At 32.2% G+C, this 25523-nt stretch overlaps 1 protein-coding gene across 3 annotated transcripts in view; it reads right to left on the bottom strand.

Annotated features, from left to right (window-relative positions):
• Positions 1-22272: 22272 nt before the first annotated feature.
• The window catches only part of LOC106100688 (partitioning defective 3 homolog), a 31503-nt gene continuing 28252 nt past the window's right edge, over positions 22273-25523 (bottom strand). For all 3 annotated transcript variants that reach the window (XM_013279664.1, XM_013279666.1, XM_013279665.1), the window contains exons 4-6: positions 24705-25498; positions 23752-23881; positions 22273-23347 (exon numbers count right to left, since the gene is read on the bottom strand). In XM_013279664.1, coding sequence (XP_013135118.1) covers positions 23299-23347; positions 23752-23881; positions 24705-25498 — 973 coding nt within the window. In that variant the 3' untranslated portion in view covers positions 22273-23298. The remainder of the gene's footprint in view (positions 23348-23751; positions 23882-24704; positions 25499-25523) is intronic.

Genomic DNA, 25523 nt, shown 5'->3' with positions numbered 1-25523 from the left:
GTTTAATCTGATTATACACGTAGAATGCCTTAAATAACTTTGCATAACGTAGAGTCAAATGCAAATAACATAAAAACGAAGACGTACGGTTTGAGATTAAGATAATGTTGATAGAAATTATGACTTTTGTCTAGGTTTCAGTCCCTAGATACAAGTTTTGTGATTCTAACTTCGATATTCTGAGGTAATCAACTTCTATGAGGTTATATTTCAAATTCATATTATAGTGTTGCTTCTTAAATTTGCAAATAATTTAATTAGTAATAAGTAAATGGCTATTATTTTTAGAAATAGTTAAGGCTATAGATTCCGCAATTCTTTGGGAAAAATACGAGCAAATGTTCATCCTTTGACCAGGTTATGGATAACCGCAACCAGTACACTTAAGTACACAAGAATTTAGTTATAAATAAAATCTTGTCTCAATCGATGTTTGTAAAATCAATAAAAATTATGCTTTTACAGCTATCGAATAGCGGCGGAAGGACAAGCTACGTTGTGTGTTTGGTATTCCGCGACAGGCATCGAGTTTGAAAACTTCTCGGAACCTATTCCAAGTGAGACGGACGACAAATAAACATGGCGCAAAGTCTTTCTTTTAACTCGCTCTTATTACTTTGTAAAAAAGGAGATTTATCATGGATTGGATGTATTTATGGCTATAGAAGTAACACGATGAATAAATGGAGAATTAATGTTACGATAACACATTCATAGCTGGTTTTCGGCTACTTTAGTTAAATGGTAAACGTGGGTTAGGCTGTTTATTTAGTAAAGTCCGCTAAATAATTCAGATGTACTTAAATTATTAGCAGTACATGCTTAAAATTCAAACCAAACTGGACTTAAAATAAATGTCAGTCGAGACAGCCGCTGATCAATGAATATACACTCACGAGTATAACCTCTTTCGCATGTTACAAAAAATCTTTTCCATGCCGCCTTGTTATTACATTTTGATTTTAAAGTTTATCAATATTAACTTCAATTTACAAGATTTATTATTTAATAATAGCTTCAACCCGCGACTCCGTCCGCGTGGAATAAAATAAATGTGAATTGCCCATGTGTTCTTCCAGACTATTCTCCAAATTTCATCGAGATCCGTTCAGCAGTTTAGGCTACAAACTCCATCCATATATCTAAACCTTTGTATCTATAATATTACTATTAATAATATATTTGTTAAATCGTAAGATTATTCTTACGATTTAAAAAAGATTTTGTGTTTATACAACATTTTTGAGTTTCAATTTCAGATATGCTTCTGATAAGAAAAATAAGGACATATTTTAATGTTTTTATGGAACTGTATTTTTAAATGTTTCGCGGCTCGCATTCCATAATGGCTTTCATTAATTTAATTATGTACTAATCAAAATTCCTCATAACTTTGTTTCACACAAACTTGCGAGTAGACGATATCTCCGTTTCGGTTTAAAAAGACCGTTGAAATCCTTAATTTGTGTAATTGAATTTATATTTTAATTTCAATTAATGTTAGTACAAGTTGGTAGTAATGAGGTAATTCATTTACAAGTAGTATTAACAGTAAATTCTCCAGTGCGCTGTTGAAGTCCTTTTAAATTTTTAAAGGTTTTAATTGAAGTTTCTATTTAAAATAATTTATGAAGATATGTTATGTTTTCGTAAATAATATTTTTACAATATCTTTGTCTTTGTTAAAGGTTAAGTCAATTATCGCTGAATTGCTTTAAAAAAAATGGATTATCGTATGACAAATATTTCTTCACGGTATGTGTTTATTACTAGCCTTCTACAAATGTAGGTAAAAAAGTAACATTTTGTAGTTATTCGTTTTATTACTTGTACCAATTCAATGGCGCCATTTACATTACTTTGCTTTGCTATCAAATATATCGTAACACTTTTATGTTTTCAAGACTTTATGAAGCAATAAAATTTGGAATTTTTCAAACTTGTTTTAATTTAATTCCCAAAATCACCAAAGACAATTAAAAATCTGGTCCGATATCTTAAAATAACCGAAATTGGTGTTTAGTATCGTTCCCAATTATTGGTATTAATTATTTTGAGAAAGTTTCCCTTAAAACCTCGAAATCAGAATGTAAATTCCAAAACTTTAACTGCCAATTTAAATATCATTGATATACCATTAAAAGACATTAAAAAAAATAGTAAACATAGCATAAGACAAGTTATTTGTCTTTTAAAAGTGAAACAAAAGAGTTAATAAAAAAAACATAAATTAATTAAAGCCATATGAAGTTTATATTACTTGGCATTTACTTGAATCTATAAAGGATTCTCTTTCACCATTAAAATTCTTAATAAATAGGATTCACTAAGAATGTTTATTAATCGTACTAAAGGTATTTAGATCTCATTTTCTCCTGTGCTTGTTTACTTTCTGCGACTAATGAAACGCAATTACTCAATGGTAAGTACGGTCTGCAAATTAAGTTCCAATCCGTTTTCAGAATTATTGTATTAATTTATAAATAGTACATTTCTTCACATTTTTAAATTACTACATCTATTTCTTCGACGCTGGATAATAATTCCTACCTTAATTAGCAATTGATTCTTTTTCAGGCAAACCATTGTCAATATTTATCTTTTTTGCCTAATGTTTACTTTTAGAATTAATCAACAAAATAATATTATGTAATTGTTTTGGCCATGACAAATCCCACAAAAAGAAAACAAAATAAAAACAACATCCTTGTTATTTTCTAAAAGGTAAAAGGGCTGCACTTTTGTTTACTAATGTACTTACGTGCCTCTAGGGGTATATTAAATACGGACTAGACGAGAGCAAGAGCCGGCAGGGGGAGAGATGCCAGGGAAGACAAATAAACGTCTTTACTCTAAACACCTGAACCTTCGAGACTGTTCTAATCTTACAAATGACACGAGTCACCACTTAACATTATCGTTTATTATATACTGAACAAGTAGACTCTTTGTTAGTCTAAGGACTTTTCTATCGATTTTTAAATTTATTTGATGAATTTTTTTACTCTACTGGTTTAGTAGCATTTGCCCAAGATTCCTTTCGCGTCGTATTAAAAAAAAAATACCAAAAAGCCAATGTGTTCTTCCAGACTATTCTCTACATCTATGCCAAATTTCATTGAGATCCGTTCAGCAGTTTAGGCTACAAACTTTAACAAACATCCATCCATCCATCCTTCCATCTAAACTTTCGCATTTACAACATTTTATAACATTTAAGTAGTTAGTTTAAGATCTCATAAACAAAATTTCATTTGAAAATTCCATTTCATTTTCATTGTACACAACTAACGAAGCTGAGCTTTTGATTTAGTAAGCAGTATATTATTCAAACGCCGTCGTATCAATAAATTGTCGACGAGCTCATATCTGGGGATGTGGCGGAGCAGATATTGCGACGGGCCGTATCGACCCGTCTCTCGCAGCGACGCGACTGCGAGCCCAAATGAATTGACCGACGTTGCTAACTTACCACGGTATTGTACACACAAATTGGATTGCTTTTGGTCAGCTTATGGACCCTATTTCGTGTTGACTTTTGTTCTATAAAGTGTCAGAATTTTTTGTGTCTCTATTTTATATATTTCGTATACGTGCTTAAAGAGTATCCTTGTGAGAGTCGCTTTAGGATGCCTTTAATCTTTTTCATAAATATTGATTTGTAACAATATCATAAAACCGCAGACAGCGATGTTTGAACTACTTTACTGTACAAATCGATCTTGTTTAACTGGTTTCTCATGTGATTATTACAATTTTTATTAATTTAATTATTTATGTACACGTCATATACTGAGGTGTCTTAAATATATCCATCAGTGAAATTATTTTCCTATCGACCGTAAAGATTTTTACATCTTATTCCATTTGTTGTTTACAGAAATAATCTTAAGTTTTAAATAGTTATTTTTTCAATTAATAAATACACGGTGTGTAATTTTTGTATTATAAAAGTAGAACACACTCATTCTTAAGTAACTATTTAGTTTAAGTATAACCATAACAGACACTATTGGCCAAGCTCCCAAACTCCTGCTGCGACCGGCTCATAAAACAACATTTGGTTGAGTACGTCTAACTACTTGTCATTATAACATTTACTAAAATATGATAGCTGCTTGTTCTTAGTTAAGTAAATATTAAGCTAAGGCTTATTTACCTTAACAGCCGTATAGTTTGTGTAAATAATTTTATATCTGTTTTTTTTTTAATTAATTGAATTTTAACATTTAAACGAATATATCCCATTACTCGAAAAAAAGTTTCAGTGCTAATTTGTCTTAACTTTGAGATAGAATGGCATCTTTGTATTCTTAGATACTACGGCGAAACATTATCAAAGTATTCTAAAATCTAGTTGAAAGCTGTGATCTTCTACTAAAATTTTATATTTAGAGTCACTTCCTCTTTTTCCTAAAAAGATAACTTATGTTATGTTAAATCATTTTTCTGTACAAACACAATTCAAATATTCCAATGACAAGCGCTGGCTGCTTTATACTGACAATGTTTAATGCCCAACTAGGGATGCAAACGCTGACAGGTTCCGCATAATCCGCTCAGAAATCACAACAACGTCGATTTACGTTAACATTTATTGATACCCTATATATTCTCATTATTGACGTCAAGCACATTGTAACTTAAAGATAATGTTTAATATTGAGTACTGTTAACTTAAAGTAGTATACTCGTATTATGTACAATATATCTACATGGGTTTATTTTATGGTTTGGCGGTAGTTACTGGCCGAATGGAAAACAATTTGCAGAAAATAAGCAAAAAATAATTGCTAAGAGTAACTTGTAATTTTCTATTTTAAATTTGAAACTATAGAGTGGCAAATTTTTAATTTTATTTATTTTGTGGCAACTTGAATGCAGAATTGAATTGAAGGCTATTTTTTTATTTGTTATCTTAAAATAGCTTTGGCGATCATCTTTCCTTGGTCATTTGGTTGTTCGGAAGCAATAATACTATTAATAAACCTGAACGACTAAATGCAGCTATGATTAAATTGTTTTGAACACTTTTTCTACATTTTACTTTAGTTATTGTGGATGATCATCAAAGAATTCTTAACATGGACTGCGGTAAACATTAAAAAAAAAATAAGGAAATGAGAAAAGATGTCAGTTTGGATGTGGCAAGTTATTTTGGAAGTAAACTATGTTAGCGCGTCATAACTCACGTTTAATGTGTCATGTTGATACTGCAGTTTGCCGAGTTTGAACGTGATGTGGGAGCGCAACTTCAAACAATACAGTCAAAGAAATAAATTCCCTACCTTAGGATAAACTAACGTAAAGCAAATTATTACATTAACAAAAGTGAACACGTTACTACAAGATTACCTAGTTGCAATGTGACTATGAAATTAATCTTTCATCGAACTGGGTAGGAAATAAAAGTCCTTGACTATACGTGAAATTTTATTAGCCGGTAACGTTATAAAGTAGACTTTGCGTAAGTACGTAGTTGGAGCGCTGCACTCGTGTTATATAAATTTAAAACATGCCGTTTATGGTCTCGTCCTAGAATTTTTTAATGGTTGGTCTGCTTTATTTTGTCTTTTATTATATCAAATATTTAAAGTCTACTTAATTTTTTGTTATTAGGATATGTGTCTCTTACTGTCATCAATCCCATTCACGCATTTATTCACATAAATACATCAATAAAGACTAACAATTTGTATTTTATTATTCAAAACATTGTAACATTCAACATCTGTAACATTAAATTTAATCAGAATACAATCTCAAGTGCGTATTAAACGTAATAAATAAGGTTTAATATTAATTCTAGGGCATTTCCTTAGCGGTACCGACGCTATAAACATATCGGTGCGTAACTGCGCAAGCGTCCGCCGACACTGAAATAGAATCAGAATGCAAATCGACGCACAAAAGTTCATCATCCCGTGACTATTTCGAACATGCTACAACACCTTGACAGATGAGCCGGCGCTGGATTGCTGGAATACCATCACAATGCCACACAATTACTAAACGTCAGTCTAAAATGTCATCCTGGTATGTGCAGTTAATTATTTATGTGAAAAAAATATTTACCCGTCGCCCATACTTGATACAACTATCGCGGTAAAAAAACTTTGCCACTATTGAATCTACAATGTACATATGTTGGTAAAACTCGCTTATTTAATTTGTTATTTACAAATGTTTTACTAGCTTTATAATAAATAAAAACTTTAATGAATCCAAGAAAAGCTCGTGGTTATTTTAAAGTATTCGCAGCTTATTTTTTTATCTATACTCACGTCTTAATAGATGTATTTAACGTACTTTATTGATTCCGTAATTCTTTTTTTTTGCCCAAGTAAACAAGCCAATCGTTTATAACGATGTCGTTTTAATTAATAGAGTTTTTTTACCGACGATAATTCTATGACCAAAAAAAAGCTCCCTATACGCTGATTGTTTTAACTTTTCCTTTCCTTAGACAAAGGCCGCAAATACACTATCCGGCAAAATTTTCGAGTACGCACTAAGTTTCGATTTCAGAAAAGTATTGATTTTTTCAACGAGCATTCATTATAATAAAATCATAATTATTTCATTTTAACTTTTGCTTACTTTCCAATACTGTTACAAAGAACATTTACTCTAAAAATGTACTTTATTTCTAGTACGTGCCTACCTATGACGTAAGATCTAGTACCAGGTTACATACAATGTACGTATATTCCTCGAACAGCTGCACATTAAAATTTATAGCTAAGGTGTGAAGTAACACGTGTCTAATGCGCAGTAATGGAATTCACCTACGGTTATTCATAAGTACTCTGTACTTTATTGTGTACTAGAATGTACTATTGTACACAAAAAAATGCCTTATTCTTGTTTTTGTATTTTTAAATTTCGTGATCCAAAAAGCTAAATCAAGATTACGTTTGGTTCTATAGTTATCTGTGTTCGTTACTAAATATTAGTTTTCTCATTTCAAGTAGACTTAGGGCCTGTCCCACCAAATTGTAAATTGTCTGAAAAAAAATCAACGTGTAAATATGTGAAGAAAATATCGGACTTTGTTCTATTATCTGACAGTGACGTCATTTTTAAGCTATTTGAGCCTCTATCAGCTAGTGGTAGGACAGGCCCTTATAGGTAAAAAACACGAATGTAACGACGTGTAATAATTTCGATAATAATCAGCCATTACTTACTTGCATGGAAATCAATTTTCTAGCAATTTGGAAAAGCATAAACCATAAAAGTACAAATAACATCAATTAAACTTGCAAGGCCACAGAATCATAGAAACTTTTCGCAATGGACAAGGATACTATATCTAAGTTAAATTTATTTCATTATTTACATTTAGTAAATTAACCTTCAGTATCGAAGTTTGTTTGTTTGTTTGAAGTTAATACTGAATTCATTTCAAACCCCATTAATATGATAATCAGTACGCGAGGCGGGTAAGATAAACGCACGGTTGTTTGTGTTGCGTAGAAGAGTATATTTCAACCCTTCTAAATATAGTAAACAAATTTAACTTTAGGTAAAGATATTAAAAATATAACAACTTCTGTTTTTTACTACGGTTTTGAAATTTTAAAGAGTCCAACATTTTAAGTCTATCGTCATGCGATTTAGTTTTATTTCAACCAATTTCCAATGTCTAAGGTCATCAATTCGTGTATATTTTAGAAAAAGGTGACAGTTTGTAAATCAATAAAGTATGCAGCGGAACAAAATGCAGTAATTAATAGCAAAGTCACGTGTTACGTTAAATTGAAGCGTGTTTAAAATAAATCGTTTCGCGTCGGCTGGCGGAGCGGAATATAAACTGTGGTGTAAACAATAATTGGTTGCAGGCCCGCGGTCGAGTGGCATTTCACGATCTAGAAAACATACCGGCAACGTTCCCGCACGCCGGCGCCGTGGAAGACGAGGGAAAAAACTTTGGACCAATAATTGGCATCGTTCAACTAATAACATAATACGTGCGAAATAACTTACCCGGAGTAAATATTTCATTTATAAAATTTAATAAACGTAGTAAAAACTTTTGGTGTATATCTTTTTTGGATAGTACCAATATTTTTGATGTAAGCGCTGGAGTAATCTTACTTCTTAATAATATTATAAATGCGAAACTTTAGATGGTTTGATGTTTGCTAGAGTTTGCAGCCTTGACGGCTGAACGGATATGAGTGAAATTTGGCATACATGTAGAACATAGTCTGGAAGAACACATATGCTACTTATATTTTTTTAATTCCACGCGGATGGAGTCGTGGGCAAAAGCGTGTCTATAATAATAAGGATTATTTTTGACGTTAAGTTCAACGATACATTCTAATTTAATTTTTAGTTCTCAGAAACGATAGTCAACGGTGTGGTCCTCGTTATCGTTAAATTCTGCTTAAATACTACGAGTATACTGGTGTTCCTATAAAGCTGATACGGATATTTTGTTACAGTAATAGTGTAGTATAGCAATAATAATAGTAACATTATGGCAGCTGGTATTATCTATTGGTAGTATACAATTTTAGGAAAACATCTATGCAGCTTTCAGACAAAATATTGGTTTTATGTTAGTCTTTTTAAATCTGCGTAAATATTTTCAAAACGACAAAAAATAACGGAATTTATTTTCTTTTTTTGATAATATTGTTGTTTATTTGATGATTCAATAAAATATAGCAGATTTTAGTTAATTTACTAATATTTCCTTTAACCAACTCAACTAAGTTCTGGGCTTGTGCTAAGATATGGTTCACGACAATAGTCGAATGGCGGGATTCGAAGCCTCGACTGCAAGATCGATAGTCCGTTAAACCATTAGGCTATTGACGCTTGATAAGTCTCAAAGGTTTTATTGCTTAAAAAAAAACCTTTCACTGCCAATTTAATTAACTTCCAAACTTCTGTTATTAATATTTTAGTAGAAGGAGTTTATTTATGGGCTGTGAAAATAAGATGCGTCGACATCAAATATTCTTCTATCCCGAACACGTAACACCTCGTCCATATATCTGTGGTGTCAACAAAAACATTTCGCGTATAAGAACGGAATAAATGAGTAGCTACCGCTGAGGGAGCGAGCAGAGATGAAATTTGCATTCGGCACTTGCTCGTAATGTTGTTTGCATTTTTATATATTCACGGGAATAAACGAGATTTGAATGTTAACGAGCGAGTGAAGTAAAAAATCTACGAAAAAACTTGAAAAGTGTGTATTATCGGTTAAAAAGTATTTTACTTTACATCTTTGGCTTTTTAACAAAAAATGTTTAACACGAAAAAAAACATTACACCAAAGCTGAAACAATATGTACGCAAGCCACTGAAGCACTAGTGAAAAGCCATTGAGGTTTATTTAGCGTTTACTGTAAAGCTAGTTTTTAAGTTGATTTTGGATTATTAAAAGATTATAAAAAAATGTTTATATGTCCAGAATAAGTCATTCATGTGATTACAAACATTTTAATTCTGAACATCCAACTTACTTTGTGATTGGTCAACGTGTTTTTAGGTTTAATTTTATTTTCAAGTCGCCAGTACTGACGCTCACTTTGCAGTTCACTGTTCTCACAAATTTCAATTAAGATAAACATCCGAAAGTTATATAAACAAAAAGGGCTCTCACTTTGATTGGTTTTTAATGCGTTTGTCGTTCGGCGAATGTACGAATGGTATTGAAAGTGAGAAGTAATGATTATTTTGTGTTGTGGCCGGAGATTCTTAATTAAAACTCATAAATTCCGTTATTCATTTACAAATGTTGGCTTATTTGTGTTTTTTTTTTACAATAATAAGTAAAAGTTATAAATGATATTGGGTAAATTCCAAAACACAGTAAGTGCATTTTCCATATAAATACTGGAAATGTAGCGATATTTTGTATTTTCCTTTTACTTTCCAGCAATGAACAGCTAGACGTCGGAAACTGTTTATTTTTCTTTGTCGAGTTGGTTCGTATTCAGACGAAATATGAATTCAAACGAAGCTCTTTTGTTTGCGACAAAAGCATTTTGTTGTTCTCTTTACGAAATGAAAACACTAATGGCCTAATGGTTTGTGGTATACGAAACATAGACACAAATTTGCAAATCGATGGCTCCTACTTAAACTTGCGTATGTTTTTATTATTAATATACGATAGACAAGCAATATCTACAGTTCTCTTCTATCTAACGTTGTTTTCAAATGTACACAGAAATAAGAATTTTGTAATAATCTACATAGGAGCTATCGATTTATTACTCTGTAGTGAAATAAAACACAAACTATACCATTACAACATAATTATAACTTTATTCTTGTGCTTTCTAGAACATAAAGGATATGCTACTATTTTATTTTAAAACATAGCATATTTAACAAAGTTACAATTTGATGATTTTTCTTCATATGTAAGCCGAAGTAAGTTAACCTAGGTTAAGGTCTCGATAATTTTTCTGCATAACCATCACTAAGTGACATCTCTGCGTGAATTCCCATTAATTATAAAGTGCCAATCGTTTCCCGTCTTCGCACTTTATTTATGATACTTTAAACCGATATTACTAGTCAGCAAAAGTGCACACGTAATTTAATGCTATAGCCGTTAAATGTTAGATTAGAAAGAAAACTAAAGCAATGGGCATTTAAAACATCACGTTATAGTAAGAAAATACGGTAACAATAACAAAAAGAAACATTGATTACCTCTATTTCTACATCTCATTTTTAGCCATGCTCTTCTCCAGAGACTATCTTTTTTCTTAATTTAAATTGCAATATTCTAAGTGGCCAGTTCTCTTTGATGACATTCTAAATGTTCCTACCAAAGAGGTCGGATATTGTATCAAACTAAGCGAAGACAAGTTTTTAAAAAGCCATGAACACAATTTACGGCACAATTTTTGATTCCGTGTTCCCGTTTTAAACAAGTTTTATTAACGATGTGTTAATGTCACCTCATTAATGACACCTTCCTGTGAATAGTTGTGTCGTAAAGTATAAATAGTCGCTAGGATGTCCCCCATCTTAAAATAAAGCATGTTTGTTTATGATACCGACGGAATCGCGCGGCCCAGAGTGCGAGATCTTGTACCAGTGTCTACTCTATCATAATTTTATTATCTAAATTTCCTCGGGAACCTTCCTAGATATAAAGTAATATAGATTTTATTCAGACTATGTCGTTTAGATTACGGATACAGGCTGTATACAAAGTCTGCGAGAATGTTACCGTGTAAATGATAAAGTTGGAAATATTCACTACAGTTATAGTTTTTTTTTATGTAAACATCTTTGGTAATAATATAAAAATTCCCATTAAGATAACAAAATAGAATTCTTTTTATGTTTTTGTGTTATGTTTTAATTTCGTCTACTTTTTATAAGGAATTAATTTGAATCTATTTATTTATATAAAAAGCCGTGTCTTAATAAATATAAATAACTTTGAAAAGATTGTTAAGAAAACCTTTATAGTTCACCTGCGAATTTTAACTTCAAACTATTTGTACAGTCGTGTAAAAAAGTCTATGTAAAAGTTAACACGTGCGGTTTTAAAGTGTTTAAACTTGGTTTACTCGACCGTACCATCGAGTACTCGTTCGATGTCCACTAACAACCTTCTCGTAGATTTACACCACTTTATCCTAACATTTATCCAACGAACCCTCGTCAGTGTGACAAAATAATGTAACTTGCCTATGTTATCGTGGTTGAGATTGTCCGCGCTCAAATGTTTGTACAGATAAAAAAATCTCAGTTATCATTTTCATAATGGGCAGTTACAATATTGCGATAGGTCACGTTTGATTCTTCTAGAAAAATTTGTATTTCTCTTTTGTAATAACTGGGTCTACCATTGACAAAATTTATTTGTACAATTGGAAATATGTTTAGTTTTTAAATACTAAGGATTGTTTTAGTAAACTCAATGCATATTGTAACAAAACTTAGTCATTATTGCTAGTCAAATTATAACCTCTCTTAATATAATAGTGGTAGAGCCCGCTTTAACATCTTCGCACGAATGGGTCGGCTCGCCCGGTGAAATACCACGACCACACTGAAAACAGACGTGAAGTGGTTTTTCCCTTTCCCTTTCCTTTTCCACCCTTTTCATCAGAGGAAAGTATGGGAAGGAAAAGCGGTTTTGACGGTGGAGGAGACGCATAGGAAGGGGAAATGTCCTCTTTATGTGCCTCTCCTCTTTCGTCAATCAAGGGTAGGCAACGCATCTGCAATTGCGGATGTCTATGGGCAGCGGTCGCTTTCCATTTCGGTGGATTCAGGTGGCCGCTTGCACTTTTGCTACCTTATATTATAAAAAAAAAAAAAAATTGCGTAAGTAGGCACTGAAAAATTTAGATCACTTCATAGTTTCTTGTGACTAATTTTATGTAACAAATACAATGTTATATAAATTGTTTGTATTATTTAATCGAACTTTAAGATTACAACGTATGTTCAACAAATCTTGTGGTTGCAAACTTGTATACGTTTAAATGATTGTAATGGACACGCCCTTTGTTCGTCGTTCGCAATGACATTTGGCGATTCCAGTTCAATGGTGAGAGGTGCCGAGCCGCCGCGCCCACGATGCTCCCGCAAATATATCAGAGGGCAATGGCTATTATATTGCGTCACGGAATTGTTTACTGCATCTCGTACATAGTACAAGACCTCTAGTAACCAAGCTAAGCTTATTTTTTGTCATACAATATCTATATGATAAAGAAGGGAGATTTGTATTTTTGTATGTTTGAAAAATTAGTGGGAAAACACAAAAATCAGTGGGCCGATTTCAAAAATTCTTTCACCATTAAAAAGCTACGTTATAACATAGGCTATATTTTAAAAATTCAGGCGTGCAAAGTTACGAGCAACAGCCTGTTTATTTATAAAAACGTTACCTTATTTTTTTATAAGCAAAACATGTAAACTAAAAACTCAAAGATTACTAAACATATTTCAATTGTAAATATATCAATTTATTCAAAGTCTATAAAGACTGCATAAAAGGAAACCTATCTTAGAACTTTAACGTTTGAGAAAAAGTTAATGCAATTAACATTAAAGCCTTAAACAGTAGTAGATGCTGCTAGTGCCTAAATAAGGCTTTCATACTTTATTCCAAGGTTTACGATAGGAAGGTAGTTCTTGTTAACTGTTTAAGACAACATTTAAACGGTTACTAACGTAACAAAAAGGATACGTCGGTATTTTAATTTACATAACTGAAGTTTCTACTCTTATTAGAATGTTGTTATGGTTATCGGTAACTGTACTTTTTTAAAAACAATTGCTAGTTGCCCATCGACTTATGTTAAAAGTAGATGTGAAAGAAAGATGCACTCGCGATATTCTATTCATTCCCCTTTTGGTGGCATGTCATAATCCAAGGCACTTACATGGCAACTTGTGTGCGGAATGCATTACGCGAACGCTTTTCGTTTATAAAAAACTATCTAGATCTGATTTCATTTATCTAGGTTTTTATTATTCCTCTACATTAATTCGTGGCTTAGAATGTCAGCAATCACAGCATATTTTTCGATAATTCTTTGTTCAAAAAAAGCCCTACACATACGACACGCTTTAGTCTATATATTTTCACGATATTAAACTTAGGGGGTAAATGAATTGAAAAAAAAAATGTGGGAAACGGACCAAAACTACAAGCTGCCAACATTCGCAATTGAGAATTTGTCAAACTTAAACAATAAAATAAAGTTTTTAGAAATTCATGGGGATGTAGCCGCGCGAGAACAGTTAGTTACAGATAAATAAAAGAGGTTGTTTTATGTCGTCATAAAGTTGATCAAATTAAATAAATTAATGCCGTATATTAGAACTAATAGGATAGAGATATAAATGGTATTATAGTAAAAAGTCACCTTCATTTATCAGGTCGCTAATGAGATACGTGCTCTCAATATAATATAGTTATTTATGATACAGTCAACAAAGTTGCTAGATAAGTTAAAAATAAAGTCACTTTTTTACTACTTGACCTTCCAATAATTGATATTTGTTCGTTTAAAATTTTCTTCTTCTGATTTTGAATTTCTTTTATCGTTTTTTTTTCTGTTTATATTTGACAATTTAATTTTCTCTTTATTTAAAGTTAGTAAGCGCTATAGTTCCTAGATTATGTTATGTCTTTTTTTAAATTAAGTTATGAATATACAATGTGGGATCACGCATTAAGCATTTTTCACAAAATATAATTACAATTATAACCTTTACAAAGTTCATAATGTCTTTATAGAAAGTTTATTAGAAATTATTGCGTTTTCTTTGAAATTAATCCGTTGTTAGCGAGAAAACATCCGAACTTCTCGATTTCTCTTCGTGAGCGCTGAGCGAAGGCTGAGTTAGGTTTTGTAATGAGATATCGGTGGAACACTAGAAGGGAGTGTCAGTAACCAATACCGTACAATAATTATTTTGTACAGACATTTTAAACTACTGTTTTACCAGGAATTCCTTTTTATTACCTCTATGTTTTTTATTGAAATTATAGTTTTTGTTGCATGTAAGTTGCTGAAGTTAATAAACACAAATTTTATGCATCAATAGACAATACAATTTTAACAAATTATTATTAAACTAGCTTTCGCCCGCGACTCCGTTTGCGTGGAATTGTAAGTGTTCTTCCAGACTATCCTCTATATCGATCCAAATTTCATCGAGATCAGTTCAGCGGTTTAAGCAACAAACTTTAACAAATATCCATCCAATCTTTGTCATTTATAATCTTAGTGAGATTAGTAAGAAGTAAGAGTAAATCAGACTACAATCAAAATTAAAGCGATATTTACCTTTTGCCGAATATAATTTTGTTACTTGATACGTTCAAAGTACGTTCACGTCCTTCGTTTTGATTGCCCTACGTGTTTAATAAACTGATTAAAACGTAAGCAATGCGAGCCAGTTTGAAAGTACTTAAAAGAAGGTAAGTACGGACTTAGTATTACAATTTCGACATAAGAGCCACCGGGTACTGTTTATTGTTGATATCGATACAACATTCCAGTCGCAATTACGTTAGATTTCGTCAGGCCTGGCGGAAACTATTGCGCGGCGCATGCGTTCGTTAGATACGTATTGCGAAGATAATATCGTTTACGGTAACGCGATTCCTTTAGTAATGTACGCAAAATTAAAAGAAATCTATGCAAATTTTGTAACCGTTATGCATACAGTTATCAAAATTATCAAATCGTGAACATATTCAGGCGCTACATTGAAATATGAATATTAGAAAATTACGAGGACATGTGCATATTTATTCTCTTGAACTGTAATGTAGATTCTGTCGCTAAAATTTCATTTCTAAATTCAGTGTTTACTAGCTTTGAACCAGAAGTATATGATTACGGTACAAAAAGTTGCTTAAAGTTTACCAAAGAGCATGTGCAAGCAAATGCCAACTGTACAAAGTTCGTTTAACTCAAATAACAATTAAGAATGTATTTTATTTAGCCTTTTGTAATCTATGAACGATTAATTTTTGGGTAAGTACGGTAAAAGGTTTCACATAATTATTTTTTCAACTAAAATACTAAATTTAACTAAGTACTAATTGTTTAATTTTTATTACTGGTATGTATAAAGTATTAGTACACTTTAACTATATTAAACCTTAAGTTTTCTGTATAAATATGAAGCTGGCCCTGTCCGCGGAGTCTACGTCATTGGGGTCAATGTTGATACGGTACTAGATTGATGCTTTGGATCTAATCCATTTAGGAAGCGATAACGATGATCTATTTGAGTTCAAGGCTGTAGCAGCCATGAATTCGATTCAATATAAAATGACAACAAAACGTTATATAATTTAATAATATAACTGCTAAATAGACAAAATATATACTCAATTCTGCCAGTAGAAAAAAATGATTACATTAATCGTTGGGTCCTATTAGTTTTCGTTAACTTAGCAATGGAAACAAATAATTTCAAGTCAAAGTACAATCGCAATTTTTCGGTCTGCCTCACCTGACCGAATTGTTTTTACGCAATTTAACTTGTCCTCGCCTCACAAGGTCATAAGTTTGCAGGGTTGTGTCAAAACATATATAATTCCACTAAAATGTACTATAAATTTAATAAAAATAAATCATAATCGTACACCTAACTACTCTCTAAGTAAAGCTTACTGACAAACTATACGCAAACGTATTAATAAGCCTGAGATGTTCGGGGCGGGGAAAGGGGACAGGGGCGAGGGGGACCCCTCTATATCATAACGGTTAATGTCCTTCTTAATGCGAGACAATTTCCGTCGGCACAGCCCTGACGACTTCCTCTGATATCAGGCGCATTAGTGTTTGCAAAAAATATCACTAGAAGTGTGACTTTGCATATATTTATAGATTATGCATCATGTTTACCAGGACTTTGGTAATGTAAATAGGAAACCGTTGAAATGATAACCTAATCCTGACATCAGAAGCATGGCGCCTTTCTCCAAGATGTACTTTCATATAGACGTCAGTAACCAATAAATCACACTGTCGAAGGAAATAAAACGTTCATTGCGTATCAGGCCGATATCGGCCTGACGCGGTACTTAAGCTGGTGCGGACCAAAAAAACTATGTCCTTCTCGCTAGTGCGAAGTGATTATTTCATTTCAACATTACATTACATAAAATTTATACATTTTTTTCAACAATCATGATAGCAATTTTTTTTTTTAAGATTTTAAAGATTTATTTATAAAGTTACAAAATTTCTTTTAATACAATTGTGGTCGATCGCCTGGTTCCTACACTAGGCTCTAGGCCCGTCTTGTAGGAGCCAGGGTTCTTCCGTCTTAGTGCTAGTTTTTTTATTTTTTTTTTTAGAACACTAATATAAATCTAAGCAAATGTACAATAAAAAGGTTGTTAGTGAATTCAAATATTACTATGTGTGTGTGTCTGTGTGTGTATGTGTGTGTGTATGTGTGTGTGTGTGTGTGTGTGTGTGTGTGTGTGTGTTTCAATTCAATCTGTCCTAGTGCTGGTGGGTCTAGAAAGACCTGCCACGCATTGGCGGCAATATAATTGGGGGCGCATTTTGGCCCGCCGCCGCACCCGATTATGAATTATGATTTTACTTGCCGCAGTAAACATGTTAAAGAAAACCTTTGTCCAGCTACTAAAGGCTACTGGAGCATTGTAATGATTTTTTTCTATATTTAGTACTTCCTTCCTAATTTAATTACTAACCTAACCTAACTTTTAAGTCTGAAGAATGGACTAGTAAATGAATGCTTAATTTTTACCAACTTATTATGCTCAGGACTGGTATTTTCTTGGTCATATACTTATCTATAGATTAAGAGTAGGAAGTTCAATATCTAGTTTTTGTGTTCATTAAATCGATGAACTTTCTTCAATGTAAGTAAAACTCGTTAAGATTTCTAATCAAAACATCGAGTATGATGCGAGTATGTTTTTGTTAGACAACTCTCACTGGAGATAAGAATATTACTTAGGCATCTAGATATACCATTCTAGCGAGGTAACCAAGTTTTTGTATTATTAATGTTAATTATTAATTCAAAGGTTTTATCGTAAACTTCTTCTTACAGTAGTCAGATTGTCACATTAGAATTATCTTAAAAAAATTTGAACTTTTTAATTAATAATTTAACCAAGCTATTTTCGGTTCAGCTTTGTGCAAAAAGATCTTACTACAAGATGTCGAAAGATCACAAAGTTATGGTTCGAAATCACATTTCAAGACATCTTTTTAAAACAAACGTCTTGTCAGTTAGTAATTTTTTGTCGATGTCAAAAGGGCACGTTGTATTGTTTGGGACGATGTTAAAAATAAGTTCCGTATGGTAATAGGGCGGGTAATCTTTACGGCAGGTGTCGCTAGCGAGGCGTCTTCGTGGCCCATTAAGGTAGTTCCGTAGTTACAACTCGACCCGGTTGCTATTGTGTTGCGACAATGCAGCGACAAATCGACCCTTTGTTGTCACTTGTCTTGCGACATGCGATGCGCAGCTCTATTCTGCAATTGGTCATGTTTAAATTATCATTTTGAAATATGACAAACTATTATTTCGTCGGGGAATTTAAAAAAAGTAGTGTAACCATTCTGATATTTAAAAACATACTAGAAAAGGAGTACAAGATACGCAGTACATTATGCTGTCACAAATTTGGAATCGGATATTTTATAAGATGTTACAGAATATCCCATCAGTATTTTCGTTCATTGTTTATAACCCATATTGTTACGAAATAATGCTTCCTCCGCACTCTTACTATAACGTATTTCAACGACATCAGTTTCGGTTTTGAATGGAAAACATTGGATTCGCAAATAACTGTGTCAAGGAGAATTTAAGTTGTCAAAATGAAATTACTGTTTCCACATTTGATATTATTTGTCAGAAAAATGTGCAATCAAAAGTTTTTTTGAACTTAAGATTTATAACCCTGTATGTACCATTTACTATTACCATACATACCGTACAAGCCATTTATCATTCTAGATGAAATTTCGATAGTACATACTAAACAAGACAAACGTAAAACAAATCTCCAATAACCAATTACAAAAAATTACAAAAAATGTTTTGTTTTTCGTGTCTTCTTACAATACCCAGTTATTGTTCAATAAACTTTTTAATAACTTAATATCACTCATAGTTAACTTAATCTTTATACTATTTTAATCAATAAATTTTATAGTTGGTAATCGTTCACGACGAAGGTCTGGTGATTGATATCCTGTTGGCATGCAGGACTCGTCATCTGTGGTTGGTCACGAGCCATTAAGTAAAGCGGAGAGGATCTCTGTGACCGCACCTAATAGTAAATCGAAGATTTAAAAAACGAATGTTTTGTTTATGCATTTTCTAGAATTTTTTTTAGGAATTCATATTTTTTATTAGTGTTTTTCAATAGTCAGTACCTACATTATATTGTTATGACGTATGAAAATACGTTCCTACTTTTACTCTAAGATTTTACTTAAAGAAACAAATGAAAATGAACTGATACCTTCAATAAAGCTTTTATGAGGAGACTCGTAATATCGTGCCTTAAATGCTGTAAGTTTCGCAAATAAATTAGCAATATTACTGTAACAAAGTTCCCAAAGGAATAATTTTAGGTAAAGGGTTTTCATGTTTCTACAGACAAGCGGCGAACTGAAATAATTTACCCCTTTGTACTCCCTTGGGGCGTAGTAATGTTTATTTTCCATAACGTTTAACAAATTAAATAAAAAAGAAAAATTCTTGCCGCTCTTTCATCGATAGTGTCCGCGTTAGGATAGGGCGGGGATGTGTGATCGCCCAGGGCGCTTGACAGGATAGGGCTTTACTGGTCTGCGAACTGACACCACTTGACTCTGACTGTTACTTAAGTCTTAATCCAGTCATAATGAAGGAGAGAACACTGTACAATCGCCCAGGGCGATTGTAGATCTTTTGTCGCAACTGTTGATAATAAAGTTTTAGTTAAAGGTTATTACGGAAATTCTAGACCTTTATCCTCCGTCATATATTAAAAGGAAGGCTCAGTTAGTTTTATGATGAATACGTCACCATTATATTAAATGAAACTTAAATTCATTCAACAATGAAGAAAGCTTTTGCTTACCTTGTTACAACATTGAGTACATTGCGTTATCTAAGCTTAATAAAAAATGTGTATCAAAAAAGTCGTTGACATTCTTATCTTGTAAACAAGTTGTAATTTGTCGAGGTGATAAAACTCCTCGCTATCATTAAGCTAAGCCTTCTGACGTAAGCTAAAGAGGCTCCGCGGGGAAAAATAATTAAAACATGCCATTTCATAAATATTGCCCACCGGTTTATTTGATTAGTGGCCCAACATTGAAGTGAGGAAATTATAATTATCTTTAGTCTTCAGTTGTTATTTATAACTACCTAAAGTACTAGAAATAAAAGCCTTAAAGGAAAACATCTCTGAAATAAAGACATCAATTTGTTTTACACTGAAAACGGTAGCCATGTTTTGTAATTAAACGAAAATAATCATATAATTTTTAACACCGACATCTATTGTCGTAATAGCTTAATTTATTAAAGCAAAAGTTTTGTTATTTTAGTAAAAAAATGTTTACCCACAGTCATAAAAACCAGAGCCACAGTATGACAGACGCGCACGCAATCTACCCATTTCTTTTCCGGTCCTAAGAATAGAACGATTAGCGTTTTGCACGCCAGCCGATTGTCTGTGAATTATTTTTTTCATTTCGATCTCGAAGAAATAGTAGAGAAAGTTACACATCGTTATTAATAGCTATAGAATATAATCGATTTAAAGAAAAATGAATTCATTACGACCGTCACGTGCGTCTAAGATTATTTTTTTATGTTAAAAGACCGGCTAAAATTTAATACTTTACTGAGCTTTGAATTATGCACGAATTTTATAAAAACTACCAATTATAGTTTTAGTATCTTTTTATTAATTCTTTATATTAAAAATAAGCCATAACACTTGTTTCCTTAAATGTTTTTTTCTAAACAATAATGTTTTGACAAAGCAAATATGTATATTACAATGCCATCTTTAGCTTTAGCTAGTATGATGCATTTAAACCTTGGTGGTTATGAAGTGAAACCACAATATTTTCCTTTTAAAAATTGTTCAGTTTGCAAAATAGATGGCGCTGTCTTATAATTTAATAAAAATACTATGGATTCTAAAATTTATTATTATCGTGACTTTTAACTTTTCTGAGCCTATAAAAATAAAATTAATAGCTTTTTGTCATTATTTATTCATGTCCTTTTAGATACAATGTTACTAATGTGATATTTTGGTCTTTAATTTTTAACTAATTTGATAAAAAAATGTCGCTTAGGCCTTATGGTAAAAACTAATAGAGGACAAATGATGTCATTGGTTTATGAATCATGCAAGACCTGCATCACAGAGGAAACAGATTAACATATCAATTTTATATGCAAGGTCGTTTCCCTTGATATTAAGTCGGACTGACCCAAATAGTGGTAAATATTTTCTCACGTGTATCTATGCAATTATAGTCTGATAACTTGATCTCGACTTTTTAAATACTTTTTTTACTACTTTAAAAGAGTATTAATTATTAGTGATGATCGATCAAGTTAATTCGATTGAGTTTTCTTGATCTTAATCTTTCTATACTAATGTTATAAAGTGGATGGTTTTGTATTTTTGTATGTATCGATATATCTCAAAAACCATTGGGCTGATTTCAAAAACTCTTCTAGTATTTGTAAGGTAATTTATCTGTGAGAAACATAGGTTATATTTTTTGTTATTCTTTAATTTAACACGGACGAGACACAGCTAGTAAATAATGAATAAAATATCCTATCCTTGGTCTATTATGTCGTGATATAAAAGCAAGGTTCTAGTTTTAAATATTAACATAAACTCTACTGTTGTGTACAGTATAGAAAATAATGTACAACAGGTCAAATCTAAATAAAAATTGTATATAATTTTATTTCTGTTAATAAAACTACGTAGGAGTTCTTGTACATACGTTTATTAGTACAAAATTACATTGCGAGGGAATGACTATTTTTTGTGTATAATTTTACAAACTTGACTTCGATATACAAGATTCGGAGCACTACAAAACCTTACAAACGTCGTATAGGCAAACAAGAATATCTAGTCCAGTAGGGGCGCTGTTATCTCTTGGTTCTATCAGATTATATGTAAAATCTACATTAACATCAGATATTAAAAAAAGGAAACAAAGTTGAAACTTCACTTGAAACATTTTACACAAGTCACTAGTGCTGCCTGGTCTCTTACAATCAAAGTCACAAACAAGCAAATAACACAAGCATCTAGGCGTGACAAATTTAACATTGTTATGTGCCGTACAGAGAAAGTACCGGTGAAAACATATTGCTCCCTATGTCTAGTCTACATATTTCTTAAATGTCTTTGATGAACATAGAAATTCGCATAAAAAGAGGGCGCTAGTGAGCTATTACAATTTAGTTTCTCTTATGGCCGGTAGGGTTAGATATCTTGTCAGCTTATACAAATTTTGTTATTCACAGAATACAAATGTGTAATAATGAAGATTTAAAAACATACAATTAACAATAACTACCATAATTTATAATTAAGCTAATTTCACTGGCCACTTTTCTGTTCGAACAAGTCGCAAATTATTCCAATAACAATTAATTTGCAATTCATTAAATTCAATTTAAAACTTATTAATTTCAAAGAAATAAAAAAAAATTCAATCATTGATTTTGTTAGTAATAGTTAACTTATGTATTTAAATCTTCATAATATTTTTTTTTTATTTATTGCACATCTACAAACGTTTAAAATAATTTTGTCCTGTAATTTTATTACAAATATAACAATAAGCTTTCTACGCACAAAACTCCACGTGTATTTTCAAAATATATCTTACACAACCTACTTAACAAGCGTATATCTATACAAAAAATTATTCATAAATTCATTTCCAGCCAGTAAATTATAAAATTGACAACATTGTGCTGCTATTTTAATTTATTAATTTGACACTACCCAATTACATTTTAATTTGTAATATGTTGAAGAAGTTTCATTACTTCACTACAGACATCTACCTAATTCTTATCTTTGGGAGAATTTCTAACCTATTTTATGAGCTGCGTTATAAAAGGAAAAAATAAATCAGGTACAGAACAGAAAAAGTGTTTCAGTGCGTTGAGAAATTTAATATTGACAGATTTGTTTAATGGCACATTATTATATTTCATTTAAAAATTAAAAGAGAACACAGAATTAGATACACGCATAAAGACATAAGATTTCATCAATATTCTGATTACAATAAAATATTCATAGACTCAAAACTGGTTTAAAAATTTTTTATTATTAAAAATTGTCACAATTTAAATATAATAATAATTTGAGCTGATAAATCATTTAAAAATTGAAAGAACATGTTTTAATTTAAGTCATGGTCTTAATTTAACTTTGGGTATATAAGTCACTTACCTTGAAGCAATGACAGATTCCAATTAAAATTTACTTAGGACAACTTAATGCCTTCGGGTTGACGAATAAATTATATTTTAATAAATAATTTCAACATTACTAATGATTAATTCATTTCTACTCCATAAAGTGACCTTGTCGTAAATAACTTATCAGTTAAGTTGTTAAGAACCGCTACATTTTAATAAGCTTTTGTGCTTACTAAATTGTTTTCTACGTGTCAACGTCCTTAAGTATACAAGCAAGGAATAAAGCAAGAACACCCACACAATGACTGGGGATTAAGCACAACTTAAGTTAACATTTTCCAACTTGATATTCAAGATTTCTCAGTCGTCATCGTTAAGTAAGTCTGTACAGGATTTTGCTTTGGTTGATCTGAAAATAAAAAATGAAACATGAAAATAACATTTTTAAGGAAAGTAAACCTTATGCCTTTTTCACTTGTTTAGTTTATTTTATAGTAAACATTATTTACTTTGCAAGCAGGTTAAAGTATGGCAAATAATGTGCGTCTCATTCTTTGGTATATAGTTTCTTCGGTGAAGAAACTGGTCTCCATCTGATGGTGGTTTAATATTAGGCAATCTCTTGTTTACTTACTCTTTAAGAAAATTAAATCAATCATAAGTGATTTTTTGGTCATAGACACTTGTACATAACTTTTGTTTTATATCTACCAACAACTTTTAATTTCTAGATATTTAATTTATATATAACATACTATTACTACTTATAATTCTTATAATATTTTTTATTTTTTATTAATTAAATAAACTTACTGTGCACTTTTGATTCTTCTACAGACTCTAAGTTCTATGGTACCACTGCGCACTGCTTTGAAAAGCGCCAACGCCTCCACGTGTGCCAACTCATGACAGGCTTGACCGTTCACTGCTAGGACTTCATCTCCTGGAAATATCATTTTAAGGGTTACTTTAAGTGCAGTACTAATGTACTTAGGAATTTAATAATTATATTCCTTTCCATTCTTTATTATCATAACATGAATGTAGAATAATTCCTAATTAAGGGATCGTAGAGATTTATTGATATTAATCCTTCTGGTATACGAGAATAGCATAAGTAAGTAAAAATTATTTTGTTATTAACTTCGATTGAAGACAACGCATATGTTTGTTATGTTATTTTTATAACAAATGAAAAAAACTGCACTGATTTGTAGTAATGAATATTAATCAGAGGTCTAATGATTTAAATTTAATGTCTTCATCATGAATCAGTAATTTTATATACAATTCACATGAAACATTATATCTGTATTATTTGCAATATTTTTGTACTCAGTAATTGATGTTTGCGTCATGTTTTAGATGTTACACAAAATTAAACGTAAATTGAAAACTGTAATGTTTTCAAAACACGTTTTATCGTTCTATTTTATCTTGTAACTTTTACTGATAATAATTCGAATACAAAATAAATAAATCGACACTTACTGCTGTAACCTAAATTTATGTCAACTTATTTGCTGTTTAATAAATAATCATTATCGAAAATGTATTTTATTTATAACCACAACTAGTGACAAATCACATTTACAAACAATACCCTGCTTGTCGTTTATTGTGCGCTCGATATTACAGCTCCAACAAGCGGCAGCACAATGCGCCTTTTCCTATCGTTATCAAATTGCATTCCTCGAAATTAATGAATGACGCGTTGTCGTTTATTAGAAGTAATTATTAGAAATGTAATTATAAGAATCATTTACCTGCTTTCAATCTGCCATCTTCAATTGCCTGTCCCTGAGGAAGGATGCTCTTGATGAAGATACCGAGCGGTCCCCGTGGCGAATCACGTCCCCCAACTATAGTGAACCCGAGCGGTCTCTTGCCGTGACCTTTCTCAAATGTTATGGTGTGATAGGTGTGCGTAGGCGCACGCGGTCGCCTAGGGAGCGTGCAGAAATTAGCCGTGCTTGGTGTTTGAACTTCACTTTCACTATCTATCTTGTCACCGGCACTTTCAGTTGCACAGTCCGGGGTGTCAACGTCGACTACCTCGCTGGCGCAGCTGAGTGTGAGCGCTTCTTTATTGGAGCCGCCGTAGCTGACGACCTGTCGGCGTAGGAGCTTGTTGTTCATGCTGCTGTAGCTCGCGTTCTGTCCCTTCAGGAAATGCGAGTGTCCGCCGGCTGCGCCGGGTGGGCCGGGCGCGCCGCCGGCCGCTTCGTCCGCAGCTGATAGCGCGTCGCGATTACACGTTGATTCGTCCTGTGGCTGTCGTCGCTCTATTCTGACGTCATATTTATCGATAGCCCTTTCCTTTCCTAATATGATAGCGTTCTCGTAGTCTACTGAACTCTCCCGCATGAGTACGTGACTTTTTTGCGGCGGCTCTTTTTGTCTTTTCTCCGGTGATGTTTTTTCCCGTTGTCTACAGATTACGATGTCTATTTCCGATGCACCTGATCTCAAGGCTTCTTTAGCTTCCGGCATAGTCAGATCACGAAGTCTGCGGCCATTCACGTTCAGCAACTCATCGCCTATTTGTAATGATCCTTCTCTGAAATTTAAAGAAAGTTAAAATT

This window comes from Papilio polytes, unplaced genomic scaffold, assembly GCF_000836215.1.
Source record: "Papilio polytes unplaced genomic scaffold, Ppol_1.0 DF824047.1, whole genome shotgun sequence".
Taxonomy (NCBI): Eukaryota; Metazoa; Arthropoda; class Insecta; order Lepidoptera; family Papilionidae; genus Papilio; species Papilio polytes.
Note: the sequence above shows the minus strand (reverse complement) of the source record. Positions and strands in the feature narration are given on the sequence as shown.